The sequence below is a fragment of the Neophocaena asiaeorientalis genome, unplaced genomic scaffold (assembly GCF_003031525.2).
Source record: "Neophocaena asiaeorientalis asiaeorientalis breed wild unplaced genomic scaffold, Neophocaena_asiaeorientalis_V1.1 scaffold171, whole genome shotgun sequence".
In the NCBI taxonomy this organism is placed as follows: domain Eukaryota; kingdom Metazoa; phylum Chordata; class Mammalia; order Artiodactyla; family Phocoenidae; genus Neophocaena; species Neophocaena asiaeorientalis.
The window spans coordinates 3,556,459-3,572,122 of NW_020174013.1; the positions used below are offsets into that span (position 1 = coordinate 3,556,459).

The following is a 15,664-nucleotide window of genomic DNA, read 5'->3' on the forward strand; positions in this document are numbered from 1 at the left end:
TGAAATATGCCACATTTGTAGGCTTAAGGCAGCCCTGACCTAAAATAAGGATGGCAGATTTGTTTCAAGACATGTAGTAGCTCTGATTAATTGTTTGCATAGGCTTGAGAGAGCTGTATAGTAAAGGACTTTGTGGCCTCATCAGGGCTCAATAGGAAAGAGTACTGTAATTGATTAGTTATGTCTGCCGTGAGCATGGCAGGGAGGACTGGGGTAGATGGGCACCATATTTGTCATCCCTATCCTAGGATTTAACCTCATGTTCCACCACAAGATAGGTAAGAAAGTTTTGCCTGAGGTAGACAGTAATTATCTTAACTTCAAAACTGCCTGATTGGCAGTATCTCGTGTCTGTTGTCCTTATTTATTTTATTAATATTTTGGCCAAGTGTGTTCTCTGACGAATAACAAGAAAGAAAGAGAAAAATGAATATTCATCGAACATCTACTAATTGTCAGTTCCTTCTTTTAGGAGCTGTATTAAATATCTCTCATGATATATTCAAAACAATCTTATAAGATCAGAATATTATTCCCCTTCTTAAAATAATAAAGAAATTAAGCCTCAGAGAAGAAAATATTTGCCTAAACCATAATAGAACGTCTCAAATCCAAGGGTGATACTCATTCTGATATACTTGGACAGTGGTTCTCACTCTTAGGAACATATTAGAATCTCCTGGAAAGATTTTAAAAACATTTGAAAATTTTGATGACCGCATCTTGTCAATTACATCAGAACCTCTGGGGTAGGGGAGACTCAGGCATAGGAATGGGTTAAAATTTTTCCAGTTGATTCTAATCTGCAGTCACTGGGCCAAGGAGTAGGGAGCAGGATAATTTATATTTATAGAATGCCCATTCTGAGCCTAGCTCCCTGCCCTGCCATATTCTATCCAATTTAATTCTCATGTAATTTCTCAAAGAAAAAACTATTAGCCTCTTTTTACCTATGAGGAAAATGGAGGCTCATAAAACAAAGAAATTCCTGAAGATCTTGCAGTAGAACTGGGATTTGAATGCAAGTCTGTTTGCTTCCAAAGTACTTGCTCTTTCCATGGCACCATGCTTTTTTTTTGGTTAAGTTTCTGAACCAAGGCTCCACCCTTAACCTTAGTTTTGAGCAAATCTGGATTCTGCCTAGTTTCCATATCTGACCCCAACTTGTCATTCCCTTCCTTGACTTGGTTCCAGCTTCAGCTGGAAGCACCATTCTGAGCATTTGGTTTCATGGTCGAGAAATGCAAGAGGCGCTCCCTAAAGTTACCACCTCCTATCCTGTGGGCTTTGGGCAGCTCAGAGTAAGGCTGTTTCCAGAGCCAGGGATCCTGCACAGTGACCTTGACTGCAGGATCTCTGATGTCCAGGCCAGATAAGTGTGGAGTCCCTTCTTTGGACACCGGGCAGTTCAAAGAGATACAGAAGAGTTGTGGCCTGAGGTCCTAATCCTGTTAATTGAGGGCACCTGTGTGCCTGCTTGGCTGTTTTAATGTCACATTGACTTCAGCTCCTTAGGTCAGAATCATGAGTCTCCATGAGATAGCTGAGTAAACAGGAGAACCTCAGAGCTGGATTGGACCTCCAGCTTGATTTAGTTCCACACCTCCCTAGGGCCAAAAAGCCCTGTCCAGCACCATTGTCTGAAACAAATGAGACTGTTTAAATATTTCCTGGGGAAGGAATGGCACAATCTCTCCCATTAATTGATACATTGTTAGGCAGCTCAGAAACACTTTTAAAATTAAGCCTGTATATTGCTCTCTATAATTTTCAAGTTCTTCAGCTGATTGATTTTCCTCAGTCTTATCAAGGACTAATTTCTATAAAGTTGATCCATCATCCAAGTAGTTGGTACAAATTAGGTTGGACTAAGCAAGGTCAGTTCCAGGCCAAATTATGAATAAGGTTCTCCAGCGGGGAGTTTACTTTCATTGTCCTTAATCATGTGTATTCCTTTAGGGACAGCCCCTTCTCGCCCTCTCCAGTCTAACTTTTCTTCCCCCATCAGAATTCCCGCTGTCAGAAAAAAGTTGGAAACTTAGCCACCAGGGGTAAGTGAATGATGAAACATGATTGTCTCCTCCTAAGAGCATTTATACTTTTTTTTTTTTTTAAGGATGAAGGCTTGAAAGGTTTGGCATAAAGGAATAAAATGAATCTTAGTCATCAGGCAGTTTAAGGGAGGGTGGGGTAAGGGAACATAGCTTCCCAGCAATTCTGATATTGAAACAGCACGTAAAACATTGATCAGCTTCAGCCAGTTTTGCCTCCTTAAACAGAGTGTTGATTAATCAAATTGAAACAGCACCAGCTTAAACTGGTTTTGCTTCTGTAACTAGGTTGATTAATCAAACCTTGAGTTACTTTACAGAGGCAGCACTGCGCATGTGCAAGACGCGAACCCACCTCTCCAGGATGACCCCAGAACCTAGGATCTTCAGTCCACAGAACTCAAAGAATAGAAGTGTTGCCACCGGAGCCCCTTACGAAGCAAGAAGTCCTTCAATAAGGAAAATCTGGCCTCCTGCACCGTAAGTAGCTTATATGGACTAATTCAAGACTAGCCAATCAGCTTCCAAGTTTGAAATTCCCCTAACTCCTTAAATTTTGCCCTGAAGCCTGGATAGAGAGACAGATTTGAGAACTTTGTCTCCAGTTTCCTTGCCGGTCAATCTCACAATAAAGCTCTTCCTTTTCTCAAAAGCTAATGCCGTAATATTGGCTTCTGTGCTCCTGGGGCAGCCAGCCCTTGCTCGGTAGCAATATTGCGTCACGTAGGACACCTGACTCGCCAACGTGAGCCTGGTCCTACGTCTCCATGCTGGGCTGCTGCCTGGTCAGATGACGATCTCCGCTCTGTGAACACCGGTGGTCTCATGGGAAGATGGAATAGAAGAGCATAGGGAGATCAGGGACCTGTGTTACTTGAGGTCTAAGTGAAATAGAAAGTGGCTGGTTGGCTCAAAGTATAAGCCCAGTAGGATTCGAATAGCCACCCTCAGTTTGACTGATGATCTGTTTTCATTCCCTTCTCAAAGATGGCAACGCCCACAGTGCAGTCTCCACTCCACCCTTCCCGCTGCCAAAACAGGAGTCAACGATCATTTGGATAGGAGCTTTCCTCAGAAAAAACAGCCGTGTCTTTTAATGCAGGGCATACACATTCCTTGAAAGGCTTTCTGTCGAAACAGACAAGATCCCAGCCTTCCTTCCTTTCAGAGAGATGAAAATATCACAGCCTGTGGTGGTCGAGAGCGCCGTGAAAACTAAATTCCTTAGCCTTGAGGTGTAGGGATGGGTGTGTGTGTTTTATTTATTATTTACTGAGAAGCCTGCCCAAACACTGCATTTTAGGAACTGGTAAGAAATACCGATGAAAATATGAGCACCCGGGGCATGAAAGAGCCTTTGAAACTAGGACAGACTTTCATTAGAGCCCTACCTGGAGTCTGTGGGCAAGGCAGTTTGTATGCACTACCCTCTCATCCTCGCAAATCAGTTTTTAAACTTGGTTTAGGCTCCGGGAAGCAGTGAAATTGGGAATTTCAAATGAGCCTCTCATTTCAGATGTGTCCATAATAGAAACCACTGGGCAGTGGGGCATAATTAACAATCTCTCCTTCACTGAGACCGCAGAATGGCATTCATTTCACCAACTGGGCTTGACAAGAATTGGCTAGAATGTCTGAGTAGCTTTCCAGCTGCTGCTCGCGTAGCTCTGGCTTCCAGCAGTATTTGCATTCCAAATAAAACGAGGCCTGAAATAGATATGCAATACATGTTCAAAGCTATTTTTAATCAATGATCACTTGGTTCGCTGTGAAAGATTATCAGCAGGTCACAATCCATTTCGGATTTTGCTGTGTCCTGCAGAACTGATCTAAACACACAGCGACTTCAACTTCCTTGTGCTTCGTCAGCTCTGTGGATGAAGGGGAGGAGGGGCTTGAGTGGACGGGGGCCGCGCAGACATGTTTACAGTTACAAGGACCAGAGCTGGAGGGCCATTTACTTGAACTGTTTAAGTTTGTCCTGGTCCCACAGAGAAACTTTGTGGGGCAGTCATAAGCCCGGAGGATTCTGTCCTCAGAACCTCCATCCTGAAACTCGCCATGTTACTGTCCAGGAAGCCAATCAATTTCAATTCAAGGGAGAACTCAGAAAGAAATGTTTCTCATTTCTAAGCCCCTTCTAGCTGTGGGGATGCTGTGAGCCCTGCATATTTCTTTATAGATAGTATCTTCCTGGAAGCTTGAGCTTTCTATAGGGACTGCTGCCAATATTATCCACTAGTTATTGTTGTTGTTTTAAATAATAGCACCTTACATTTATTTAGCACGATTACTGTTTGCAAGCAAGTCTATAATCTCATTTGCAAAGAGAATTTACATAGTATGAATATTCAAATAGTTATAATTGCATATTAATTTTGTTTAACAGAATATGCTCATATTACTTTCCCCACCCCTGTTTCTCTCTTTTCTTTTACTATAATGTGTTTTCCTTTTTGATCCAGCTCTTCTGCCTTTTTTTTTTTGACTTTTTTTTTACACATCCATTGGCAACTATATTTCAATTGATCCCCAGGACTATTAGTCTTAATCTTAAAACTTAAAAATAAACCCTCTGGGGCTTCCCTGGTGGCACAGTGGTTGAGAGTCTGCCTGCCAATGCAGCGGACACGGGTTCGAGCCCTGGTCCGGGAAGATCCCACATGCCGTGCAGCAACTGGGCCGTGAGCCACAACTACTGAGCCTGTGCGTCTGGAGCCTGTGCTCCGCAGCAAGAGAGGCCGCGACAGTGAGAGGCCCGCGCACCGCTATGAAGAGTGGCCCCCGCTTGCCACAACTAGAGAAAGCCCTCACACAGAAACGAAGACCCAACACAGCCAAAACTAAAAATAAATAAATTTATAAAAAAAATAAAAATAAATAAACCCTCTGTCTTTTACCCATAGTATTCATTTTGCCGTCATTTTCCATCCTCCCCAAATGCTAGTTTATAATTTCCAAAAACATTTTGCTGTGATTTACTTAAGAGTTTAGATGTGGCTTCGTCTTTTTTCAAATTATAATAGTTGATACCAACTCATGCACATATAAACTCTGCACAAGGTTTCTAACCTCTCTGTGCCTCAGTTTCCTCATAAGTTAATTTGAGTTCATTAACTATTGTGAGGGGTAAGTGAGTTATAACACTGTAAAGTGCTGAGTGCATCTGGCACGTGGTCAGCATTCACTGAATGTTTGCTGTTACTATGTCGTTTGTCTTCCTCCACGAAAATGTGTGCTCTGTGAGGGCAAGCTCTGTGCTGAACGGCTTGCATTTGGCCCTCCAGGTCCATGCTCTGCCTTCTCCACCCTGTGCGTTGACCCAGCAGACAGGTGTTGTATGGACCACATCAACAGTCCTTACCTGTGGCTCCAGGTTGGGTTTTGCTCCTTGTGGAGTGCTGGCAGGAGACTGGAGGGAGCAGGGAGAGTGAGTTTGGGGAATTTGTTCCTCTAGATCCCTCCCTGGGCGAGTCACATCAGGATGGCTGTGTCCTTGACTGAAAGTCACAGGTCCTGTCGGATGGCCTCTCCACAAGCTTTCTATCCAGGCATCACTGACTACTTCCTCCCTTTGCCTGCTCAAGCCCAGTGCTGGCCACTGTGACCATCCTTTGTTATTCCCCTACACTCTGCCGACACCTTAAATTACCCCTGTTTAAAGTCCCCTCAAATTATCCAATGTGAACGTGGCTTTCTTTGTCTTCCATGACTTTGATATTTTTGAAGAGTCTGATCAGATATTTTGTAGAATGTTGCTCAGTTTGGGTTTGCCTGGTGTTTTTTCACGGTGAGCTTGCAATTTTGCATTTTGGGAAGGATACTTTAGGGGTCATGTACCCATCTCAGTGCATCGTATTGGTGGATACATGATTCAATGTTTTATTACTAGTGATGTTAACCTTGATCACTTGGTTAAGGTGATGTCTGCTTTACTTTATTATACCGTTACTATTTTCCATTGTAATTAATAAGTAATTTTTGGACTCTCTCTCTCTCTCTATATATATATATATATATTTTTTTTTTTTTTGCGGTATATTTTGAGACTATGCAAATATCCTGTTTCTCTTCAAGCTTTCACTCATTAGTTTGAGCATTCATCAGCAGATCTTGCCTGCAACAGTTAACACGGTAGTGTTCTAATGCCAATTTTCTATTTCCCTCATTCCTTCCATATTTCTTTTTTTTTCTATGTATGGAGTTTTCCATTTTTAATATTTGGTTAAACAAAATACATCTTTTGTAAACAAACCCAGCACAAGGCCAACAAAAAGGAATCAAAGCAAGAAAAACAAAAAGCTTAGGGTTGCCCCTTACTGGGCCTCAGGGTCAGGCCTGCCCCCTTTCTTAAAGGAAGTGGGGCTTTTTGCCCTTGGGCATCAGCATAGGTCCCTGTTCCTAAGCACCAGAATTGGATATGAACAGAGAAACCAGCCCTGAAATGTTTAAGCGTCTTTGCATATATCCCACTGGCTCATGGACTCCAAGTGCATGGGGACTCCTTTGAAGTGCCGTTTGCACAGGCCCAAGCAGATTGGTGGCAAGGAGTTTCCTTCTCCTCCCAGGAAATGGCTTACATCACTGACAGTGCAGGTGGACCCAAGGTCCTGCTTGTGACAATGAGCAAGGTTGGCTGTAACTTCTGGCTGGTGGTGGTTGGAATGTCATTGTGCGGGGGCGAAGAGCTCCCTGTGGTGCCAAGCAGGTCTGGTGTAGAAAATGGTGCAGAAGACAATGCGGCCACTTGCTGAGAGGGTGTAATGCAGTTGCCGCTTGGTGGCCTCTGTTACTCAGTAGAAAAAATGGCCTTGTTGGATGGAAGATACATGTGCAGAGAAAGTGCTGGCGTAAACATGCACTCCAGTCACAGTGGGGAGAAAGCCTCAGCTTCATCCCGTTAAGCTTGCTCAGACTGGACATGCAAGCCCCAGGCTGGCTCTGCTATTGGAGAGGTCTGGCCAGTGGGGCAGCTCTCAGACCTGCCGAAACCACTGACCTGTGAGGGCTGGACAGGCCATCCTTGCCTGCCCGCCTGCCCTGAGACAACCACAGCCACTGTGGTGACAGGCGGTGTAGTATGACCCTTACTTCTCCTTTTGTTTTCCCAAGTTACGGGGAGAAAAGTGGCCTACAACTATTTAAAGAGGTAGGGGGCAGGTCCATTCTCAGTTGATCTGTAAAGGAAGCTACAGAGAGATGACAAAGCGTAACGCACATATCCACCCAATGTGAGGGCTCTGCTGCTTGCCACTATAGTGACTCCGAGCCTAGGACGTCTACCCATTCTAGCTGCTCCAAGTCTCTGAAGGCTTATCTTCCCAATACTTTCCTTGCCCAACTCTGTCTCAAACTAGTAGAATTTGATGTCAAAGGCAGTCTTATTTTTTCCTGATTTTTGCCAGGGTGGGTCAGCTGGGAAAACTGCCCTTTTGCCTATCTTGTGCCTCAAAGCCTCCTAAACCAGTGCAATGGAGTGAAGTGGGAGGGATGATGCTGGAGTGAGGCGGACAGGCTGCCCATGCCTGCCCCAGCCTGGTTCTGGCCACATCCTCTTAGGTATCTAGCTCACCCTGTCACACTAGAATATCGCAGGATTCAACCGCCCGGCATGGAATATTAGAGAACTTTTCATTATAAAACTCCAAGGATGGCCATAAACCACTCTTAAAAACAGGGTAAGGGCGGCATTAAGGGTTGGAGACAGCATGCTGTACTGCTGCTGCAGTTTTGGAGATGGTTTCCTGAGAGGCCTTTTTGCTCTAAGTCCTTCAAACCCGTCACATGGGCTTTGCCTGTACTGTGTCTTCAGACCCACTGGTTGCCAGGAAAGGGGAAGTGAAGGCAGCATCTCCAGGTGAGTCAGAGCAGCAGTGAACTCCAGCAGAGCCTCTGGCAAGTCCTCAGAGAAACGGGGAAATAAGCTAAGACCCACCTTTCTTTCTCCTCTCTTAAATAAAACCAAAGTCTTCCATAGCTTGCCCTAAGCACACACAGCTCCTACTTTCCTTTCCCAGAACAAGTAACGCTGGTTGGTTCTGTAACAGTCTACACGTCTGTCCTATTGCACTGTCAAATCTGAGGGGAAAAACCCGATGAGATGTTTGGGGACGTGGCAAGGGCAGACCCACTGTAGAGGCCACAGCACATCACAGAGGATTTCGGGGGTTGAGGTGAGGGAAGGCTGGGTAGAACTGTGTTACACATCAGCCCTCCAACTCTGATGGGCCTCCACCTCTTCTGGTACCACCAGCAGGAGTTCACAGTTCTTTCCTCGCAAATGATGTTTTAAAAATTTCCTGAGCTCGCCCTCACCTCCAATCCATTCGGGCATCTTCAGTTTGGAGTCGAGGTTGTAGTAGGCACCTCCCACCTCTCGAACACAGATCCAGTGCTGCCTTTTGAGTGGCAACTTCAGTGGACCCCAACACAGGCTGGAGGGCAGATTCATGATGAAGCCCATGACGTTAGCGAGAGCAATGGCGCCGACATCCCTGCGCTTGTCCCACCAAACAGCTTCATAGCCTTTGGTTTGAAGTGCTGCCATAATGACGTTCACATCATAGTTTCCATTTCCCAGCATGCTCTTCTTGTGGGGGGTCACCATGGTGTTTGGAGACAACCTCTGGAAAATCTCTTGCAGCGTGTCCCGGGTGAAGGCATTGCTGTCCTGGAAGACGTTATTGAGGGCGTGCAGAGCACAAAGCTCCCTGCGCTGTTTCTCATGGTAGATTTGTAGGGGTGCAGCCTGGGACAGCTCCAATGATTCGGATTTGGCCTTGTCTCCTTTCCATGGCACGCAACTCATGTTTTTCGTTTTAGGTTCCAGAGAGGGCTAAAAACACCCCACTCTTCCCTCCTGAGGAGGAATGTAAGCTTCTCAGTCCTTGCAGGATTCCTGAGGTCTACCTTATTTTCTGGTGTCCATGATTTATGTTTTGTCACGGGGAGAAAAGGTTGTAATCAAAAGGCAAAATAATCCCCCTCTTCTCAAAACAAAGATAACTTTTGGATTTAGTGTATTTTGCCACCACTGTCGAAGTGCAGAAGTTTTAAAAAATCATATAAAATCTAAGACCTTGTTTTCCTTCTTCCACCCTCCTCTTCGACCCCTTCCAAAAAAACACGATTTTCTTGCTGTATTTTCCTTTCTGCAAATGCCAAATAGGCCTCAAGGCTGGAGGACCGAACGGAGTCGGTCACATCACTCCTTTTCTTCCATTTCTTTGGTACCACAATGCCACTGACTCAGCAGACAAGGCCTAGGTGGCGGATAAAATGCAAATTTCAAGCAGCTAGCGAGGGTCGGCCAGCGTGGGATCGCGGGCCCTGCTGGGGCGTCGTGGGAGGCTCTCCATCCTCTCGGGTGCGGTGGGACCCCGCGGGGCCAAGGCCGGCGCAGCTCCCTCGGAAAGCGCGGACTCTCACCCTCTCGTCGCGGCCCGCTGCAGGCCGCCACCTGGAGCTGCGAGCCGCCACCTGGGCCGCGCTCGGGCGGGCGAGCGAACGCCACCAGGGAAGTCCCCCATATTTCTTAATTGGAATTCATTCTTCCATAAGGAAGAGTTGTATCTTATTTATTTATTTCAGTATGGACTTGTGGATATTTATTTTATTATTAGGATTATATACAACCCCACGCTATCATTATTTATGAAGTTGGTCCAACTTTGGCTATTGGGAGCTCTTTTAGACTGGATCCTATGTCCTTTTCACATACACACATTTTTGAGCACTTCCTTATTTCTGGCACCAAAAGATGCTTCTGCTATTTGTATTTTTCTTTTTTTAAATGAGTAGACTTTATTTTTTAGAGCAGTTTCAGGTTTACAAAGAAAGTGAGCAAAAAGTACAGGGAGTTCCCATATACCCCCCTCGGTTTCCCCTACTATTAATATCTTGCATTGATATGGTGTATTTATTACAATTGATGAACCAATATTGATATATTACTATTAACTTAAGTCCATAGTTTAAATTAGGGTTCACTCTTTGTGCTGTCTAGTTCTGTGGGTTTTGACAAATGCATAATGTCATGTGTCCACAATGACAGTAGCATATAGACGAGTTTCACTAGCCTAAAAATTCCCTGTGTTCCATCTATTCTTCCCTCCTTCCCCCCAACCCAAACTGCTGGAAACCACTGACCTTCTCACTGTCTCTGTAGATTTGCCTTTTCCAGAATGTCACATTGTTGGAATCATACAGTATGATGTGTCTTCTTTCACTTAGCAATAGGCATGTGAGGTTCTTCTATGTCTTTTCATGGCTTCATAGCTCATTTCTTATTATTACTGTATAATATTTCATTGTATGGATGTACCACCATTTATCCACTCACTGACTGAAGGACATCTTGGGTGCTTCCAAGTTTTGGCAATTATGAATAAAGCGTCTGTAAACATTTATGTGCAGGTTTTCGTAGGACATACGTTTTCAACTCATTGGCGTAAATACCTAGGACTGTGATTGTTGCCTCATATGGTGAGACTATGTTTAACTTTGTAAGCAACTGCCAAGTTGTCTCCCGAAGTGGCTGTACCATTTTGCATTCTCATCAGCAGTGAATTCTTGTTGTCTTAACATCCTTCAGCATTTGGTGTTGTCAGTATTTTGGATTTTATCCATGCTAGTAGTTATGTACCAACTGTGTTGTTTAACTGGTCAAATTCAATAAAAGGTGCTGTCTGAAATGTTTGATGAAGGATGTGACTTGAGAATCAGATTTCTTGGAATTGGGAAAGGAGCCAAAGCAGAAGCTAAGTTGAAAACAAAAAAAGAGGGACCAAGTCTCAGCCCAGTATGGCAAAATCTACCTGAAAGCACAAATAAAACTTAATTCCCAAGTCTAGAGTCAAACTGAGGAAAGGAAGTACATTGGTATTTTTTAGTATGTGGACATCTGTCTTAGTGTCTTAATTTTGGTTAGCTGGAATTTCTTCTTCAAGTACATTTATCAGAAAAGATAAATGCGTAATGTATTTTCTGACCCCGAGAATATTGGGAATGTTGGGAATGCCTTCAGGCATAGAAGACAAGTAAGTTGGAGTAGTGGAACATCTGTTGTGCTTTTCTGCTCAGCTTTTCCTGTTTGTCTTTTGTTGTCGTTGTTGTTGTTTTTGTTTTGTTTTGTTTTCAATTGAGGAACGTTTACTCCCTCAACCCATGTATTTTTGGTATAATTATCACTTCAGAGTCAGTATGTTCCTAGACCTGGTTAACTGTGATAACCTGTCCTTAATGACTTCTACAAGGGGTGGGGATATAATCCAAATAGGGCCAGTCAGGGCCTTTGAATTAAATTACATGCATGGCTTGTGAGCTGTATGGATGTAGAGCTGGGCTGCGAGGGGCCATCTTCTCTGCCTTGTGAACAGAGTTCATCTGTGGCAAGAGAGAATGAGGCCAACATAAGCAAAATGAAACAAACAAAATGAAACACGCAGATCTTAGAGATGGAGAGAGAGAGAACCTGAGTGCTGGAGGGAAGAGAATGAGAAAATGAGAGTGGAGCTAGCAGAACTGTTTGAGATCTTTGATCAGCTGCGCTGGAAGTCTTACTCTTGGACCTTCCAGTCAGACAAGCCAATAAATTTCCTTTGTTTTTCTTAAGATAGTTTGAGTTGGTTTTCTGTCCTTTACAACTAAAAAAAAGTAAGTATAGAATTGCTATTAGGAAAAGGCCATTGCTAGGAATAAACTCTACAGTAAAGATTTGGTTGAATCTAAGTGTATCACAGGATGGAGAGGACCCCCATACCAAGGGCAAGAAAATAGTCCATCTTTGCTATGCTGTTCCAAAACATATGGTTAAAGGTGACCTCTTCTTTCTTTGGACTCAGACATGTGCCTGCTGAGACTGGAGCTTTAGAGGAATTGTCAGAATTTCAGGATGTTGCCTGCTTCTTGCATGTCATTCAAGAAAAGAAAAAGCTTCAGTATAAATTGGTCCCTGTGAAAGCAGGAAGGAAATAGTATATAACTTCGTTAAGAGGTGCCTTTCTTCCATTTGGATGTGGGCAGTAAGCTAAGACTGCTGGGGGTCAGATAAATCATGCACCTCATGGAACTACAAAAGCCAAAATCCCTGACCCAAGCTGAAGTTAGTGTTGGCAGAGGTTGGGAGGTGGGAGATGGAGTAGGGGTTGTGATTGGGACTCAGGAGGAATTTGAGAGATCTGGAAGCCTGATCCTTTAAGCCCCTCCCCAAACTATCCTGCTGAGCAGTGGCTGGTGGGGAAGGTAACAGTTCATTCCCTAGTAAACAGCCGGTTCAGCCTGGGCACAGCACTGATCAGTTCTGCCTCAGTACCTCAGCCTGAGTCATTTAGGACTCTCATAGCTGAAGGCTAAGAACTGCTGCTAAGAAACAGGTATGCAGAAGAGTCTGGTCTATAATCAAGGACAAGACAAGATTTCTGATTTTCACCTACAGAAGTAGACCCAATCAGTAGATGTCTAGGGGTTTAAAAGTATTGAACTTCCAGAGAAATATCAACCGGAAAGCATTTGGGATTGTTGGATTTCTAAGGCAATCCCCAGGTCCTTGTAATAACACCAAATGCAAGAGAGATGTTAAGGGGCAGGACGTCCAGAAGGATTTTTTCCTACATTCATTTTAGGCACAGCCTTGAAGAATAATGAATGTGGGCAATCTGTGCACAGGGAGAAGCCTGAGGTTGTCAGATTGGTTTCACTGTCAAGATGTAAATTCTTGCTGTGTTATTCTGTAGGGTCTGGTACATGCTGTGGCATACATCATGGCACCCTTTCTGAATGGAGTTTTTGTTTTTTTAGTTTTTTTGGCCGCACCGCGAGGCATGTGGTATCTTAGTTCCCAGACCAGGGATTGAACTGCGCCCCCTGCAGTGGAAGCACGGAGTCTTAACCACTGGACCGCCAGGAAAGTCCCCTGAATGGAGTTTTATTGGAAGATATGCTGTTTTTCCTCCTCTACTGTGTAAGGGAGCTGTAGGGGATCATTACATTGATCATTTAAACTGCAGGGTTTTTTTTGTTTGTTTGTTTGTTTTTTTGCGGTAGGCGGGCCTCTCACTGTTGGGGCCTCTCCCGTTGTGGAGCACAGGCTCCGGACGCGCAGGCTCAGCGGCCATGGCTCACGGGCCCAGCCGCTCCGCAGCATGTGGGATCTTCCCGGACCGGGGCACAAATCCGTGTCCTCTGCATCGGCAGGCGGACTCTCAACCACTGCGCCACCAGGGAAGCCCTGCAGGTTATTTTTTTATTATAACTATTATTATTGTACCTTTATAGTGAAAAATTTCAAACAACCACTATAAATATCAATAGAATAATGAACCCTGATGTATCCAACCTCAACAATGGTCAGCTTATAGTCAATCTGGTTTTATGCATATCTCCACTCACTAGATTATTTTGAAGCAAACCCTACGCATCGTATCATTACATCTGTTAATAAGTCGTAAGTATTATTTTAAAAAACCCATAATACAATAACACCCCAAAAATTAACAATGATTCATTATTATTATTAAATATCCAGGCAGTGTTCAGACTTCCAGTTGTTTCTTGAATGTAATTTAAAAAATATATATTGCAGATTATTGAATCAAGAGAAACCATATCTGGATATCAGAGATGTGTACATCACCCAGAGATCCTGGGCATGGAGGTGGGGTAGTAACTGGATGTGATTCTGTGTTGTCTCTTTTTGGAGTAAGTGTGACTTTAGTTATACATTAGTTGGACATACATTTGTTGGACAAATATCAGGTGGAGGGACTTTTGAAATTGTTTGAGTTTGTGTTAAGTAGGCATGGGGGAAATGTAGTTCATATTTGCTCTTATTGTCTGCCCACTCTTTCTTTCTATGAAGGAACTGTCTCCCTCCCATCTCATTAGGTTCTTGTGAGACTGTTAATCACAGTGTATGCACTGTCTGCAGGACCAGTGTGTGACTCAGGCCTGACCAATAATGGGCCAACTTCGCATCCATGGTGATTAGACATGGTCTGAATACAAGCAACCAAAGTATTCTCATGAGATTGAAAATCTCACGGATGCAGGGAGTCTGTCATCCGTTTGAATCATGAGCTAAAACAATGTGGGTATGGAATTTTTTCCTTGGCCACACTCCCTGGGATAGGGAAAGAGTGTACATAACAGTGGGAGAGAATGAGGCCAATATAGAGAGAAAAGCAGAGACAGGATGAAGCAAGAGTTGGCGGGGTTGATGGCAGGGAGGAAGAGAAAGAGGGGCAATGACAATATTTGAGCCCTTGGGTTTAGCTGTACCTAAAGTTACCTTGGAAGTTTTGTGAAACAATATATTCATTTATTTCCCCTTAAGCTAGTTAGAACTGGGTTTCCTCTCGGTTGCAACTAAAAGAGTCATAAAAACTGGGTATAAAAATCTTGAATTACAACTTTTGCCCCTCAAAATTCTATATACTATGCTTAATTTCCTTCTAACATTTAATAATGCAAAAGAGTGGAATTCCTGGTGGTCCAGTGGTTAGGATTCTGAGCTTCCAGTGCCAGGGGCTGGGGTTCCATCCCTGGTTGGGGAACTAAGATCCTTCAAGCCATGTGGCACGGCCAAAATAATAATAATAATACGAAGGAGAAGTTTGTGATCAGCCTGACTTCCCTCCCTTTATTATGCAATTCATTATTCCTGTCTGGATGCTTGAAGAGTTTTTTCTTTATATATATTTTCCCTCTGAAACATATGGGCTCCTTACACCTGCATAATTGAGGCTTTTTCCAATTTGTGATTTTTTTTCAACTGTGTCTTTGATTATAATTTCTATTCCACTTGCTTTGGTTTCTTTCGCCTATAATTCATAGGTTGGATGTTTATACATTGGGGATGGTGGGAAATAGCAATATTCTGACAGCCTCCAAAAGCAACAGCTAGTCAGTAAAGGTCAGCTATCCAGTTTCTGGGTTGGGACAGGTCTTGCATTCTTATTCCAGGGAGCCAGAACGTTTGGGAGAATTGAACGGACTTTGTACCTTTTTTTCAGATGGGTAGTCTTTCTATTAAGGCAGCATAACACAAGGATTTACCAACTGCACTCTTCAGTGCAGTTCCATCAGTATGGTGGTTAATGAAAATGTTAGTTTTTAATTCCCCCCCTCCCTTCTGATTCATGCTTATTTTAAGGGAAATTTTAGAGAGACTGTCAGATGCCATTTAAAGTTGAAAGTCTTTTCTGTTAACTTAAGAGCTAGTTTCTATCATGTACTTTGTGTTTTCAGCATTTACTTAATTAATTAATTCAATTCTCAAGCCAGCATTATTGAGCAACTTTTATATGGCAGACCCTGTGGTTGGCTAGGCGATAAAATTGAATAAGTTGCTATTCTAATTCTTAAGGACCTAGCAATCTAGTGGGTAGATAGATGTACAAAACAACCAACTACAAAGGACTGGTAAGCCTATGATATACACAGTGCTCTGGGAGCAAATTGGGAGGTGACAGACAATTGTATCCAGCTTTGTAGAATCAGTAGGAGCTTACCAAATAAATGGAAAAGAAGCATTGCTGTATTATTCTACTATCATTGACCTGTGTCCTTTGAATGGGATGTGATGGGGCCTCTGCCTGTATATGGATATTTCTTTT

At 43.6% G+C, this 15,664-nt stretch overlaps 2 protein-coding genes across 5 annotated transcripts in view; one reads left to right on the forward strand and one right to left on the reverse strand.

Annotated features, from left to right (window-relative positions):
• TMEM178A (transmembrane protein 178A) overlaps positions 1-15,664 on the forward strand; it is a 236,314-nt gene that overhangs the window by 133,559 nt on the left and 87,091 nt on the right. For 2 of the 4 annotated variants that reach the window (XM_024753439.1, XM_024753442.1), the window contains exon 5: positions 2,372-2,531. The exons of 1 other annotated variant lie outside the window; for it this stretch is intronic. The gene's annotated coding sequence lies outside the window, so the exon portion shown is untranslated. Of the gene's footprint in view, positions 1-2,023; positions 2,052-2,371; positions 2,532-15,664 lie in introns of those variants that run through there. One more of the 4 variants, XM_024753441.1, reaches the window with a different exon arrangement.
• On the reverse strand, positions 8,048-8,937 carry LOC112405148 (josephin-1). The gene has a single exon (XM_024753438.1). The coding sequence runs from the start codon at positions 8,857-8,859 to the stop codon at positions 8,251-8,253; it is 609 nt and encodes a 202-aa protein (XP_024609206.1). The 5' UTR covers positions 8,860-8,937; the 3' UTR covers positions 8,048-8,250.

Coding starts and splice junctions, on each gene's coding strand:
- LOC112405148 (XM_024753438.1), bottom strand. CDS start 8,859: ATGAGTTGCGTGCCATGGAAAGGAGACAAGGCCAAATCCGAATCATTG.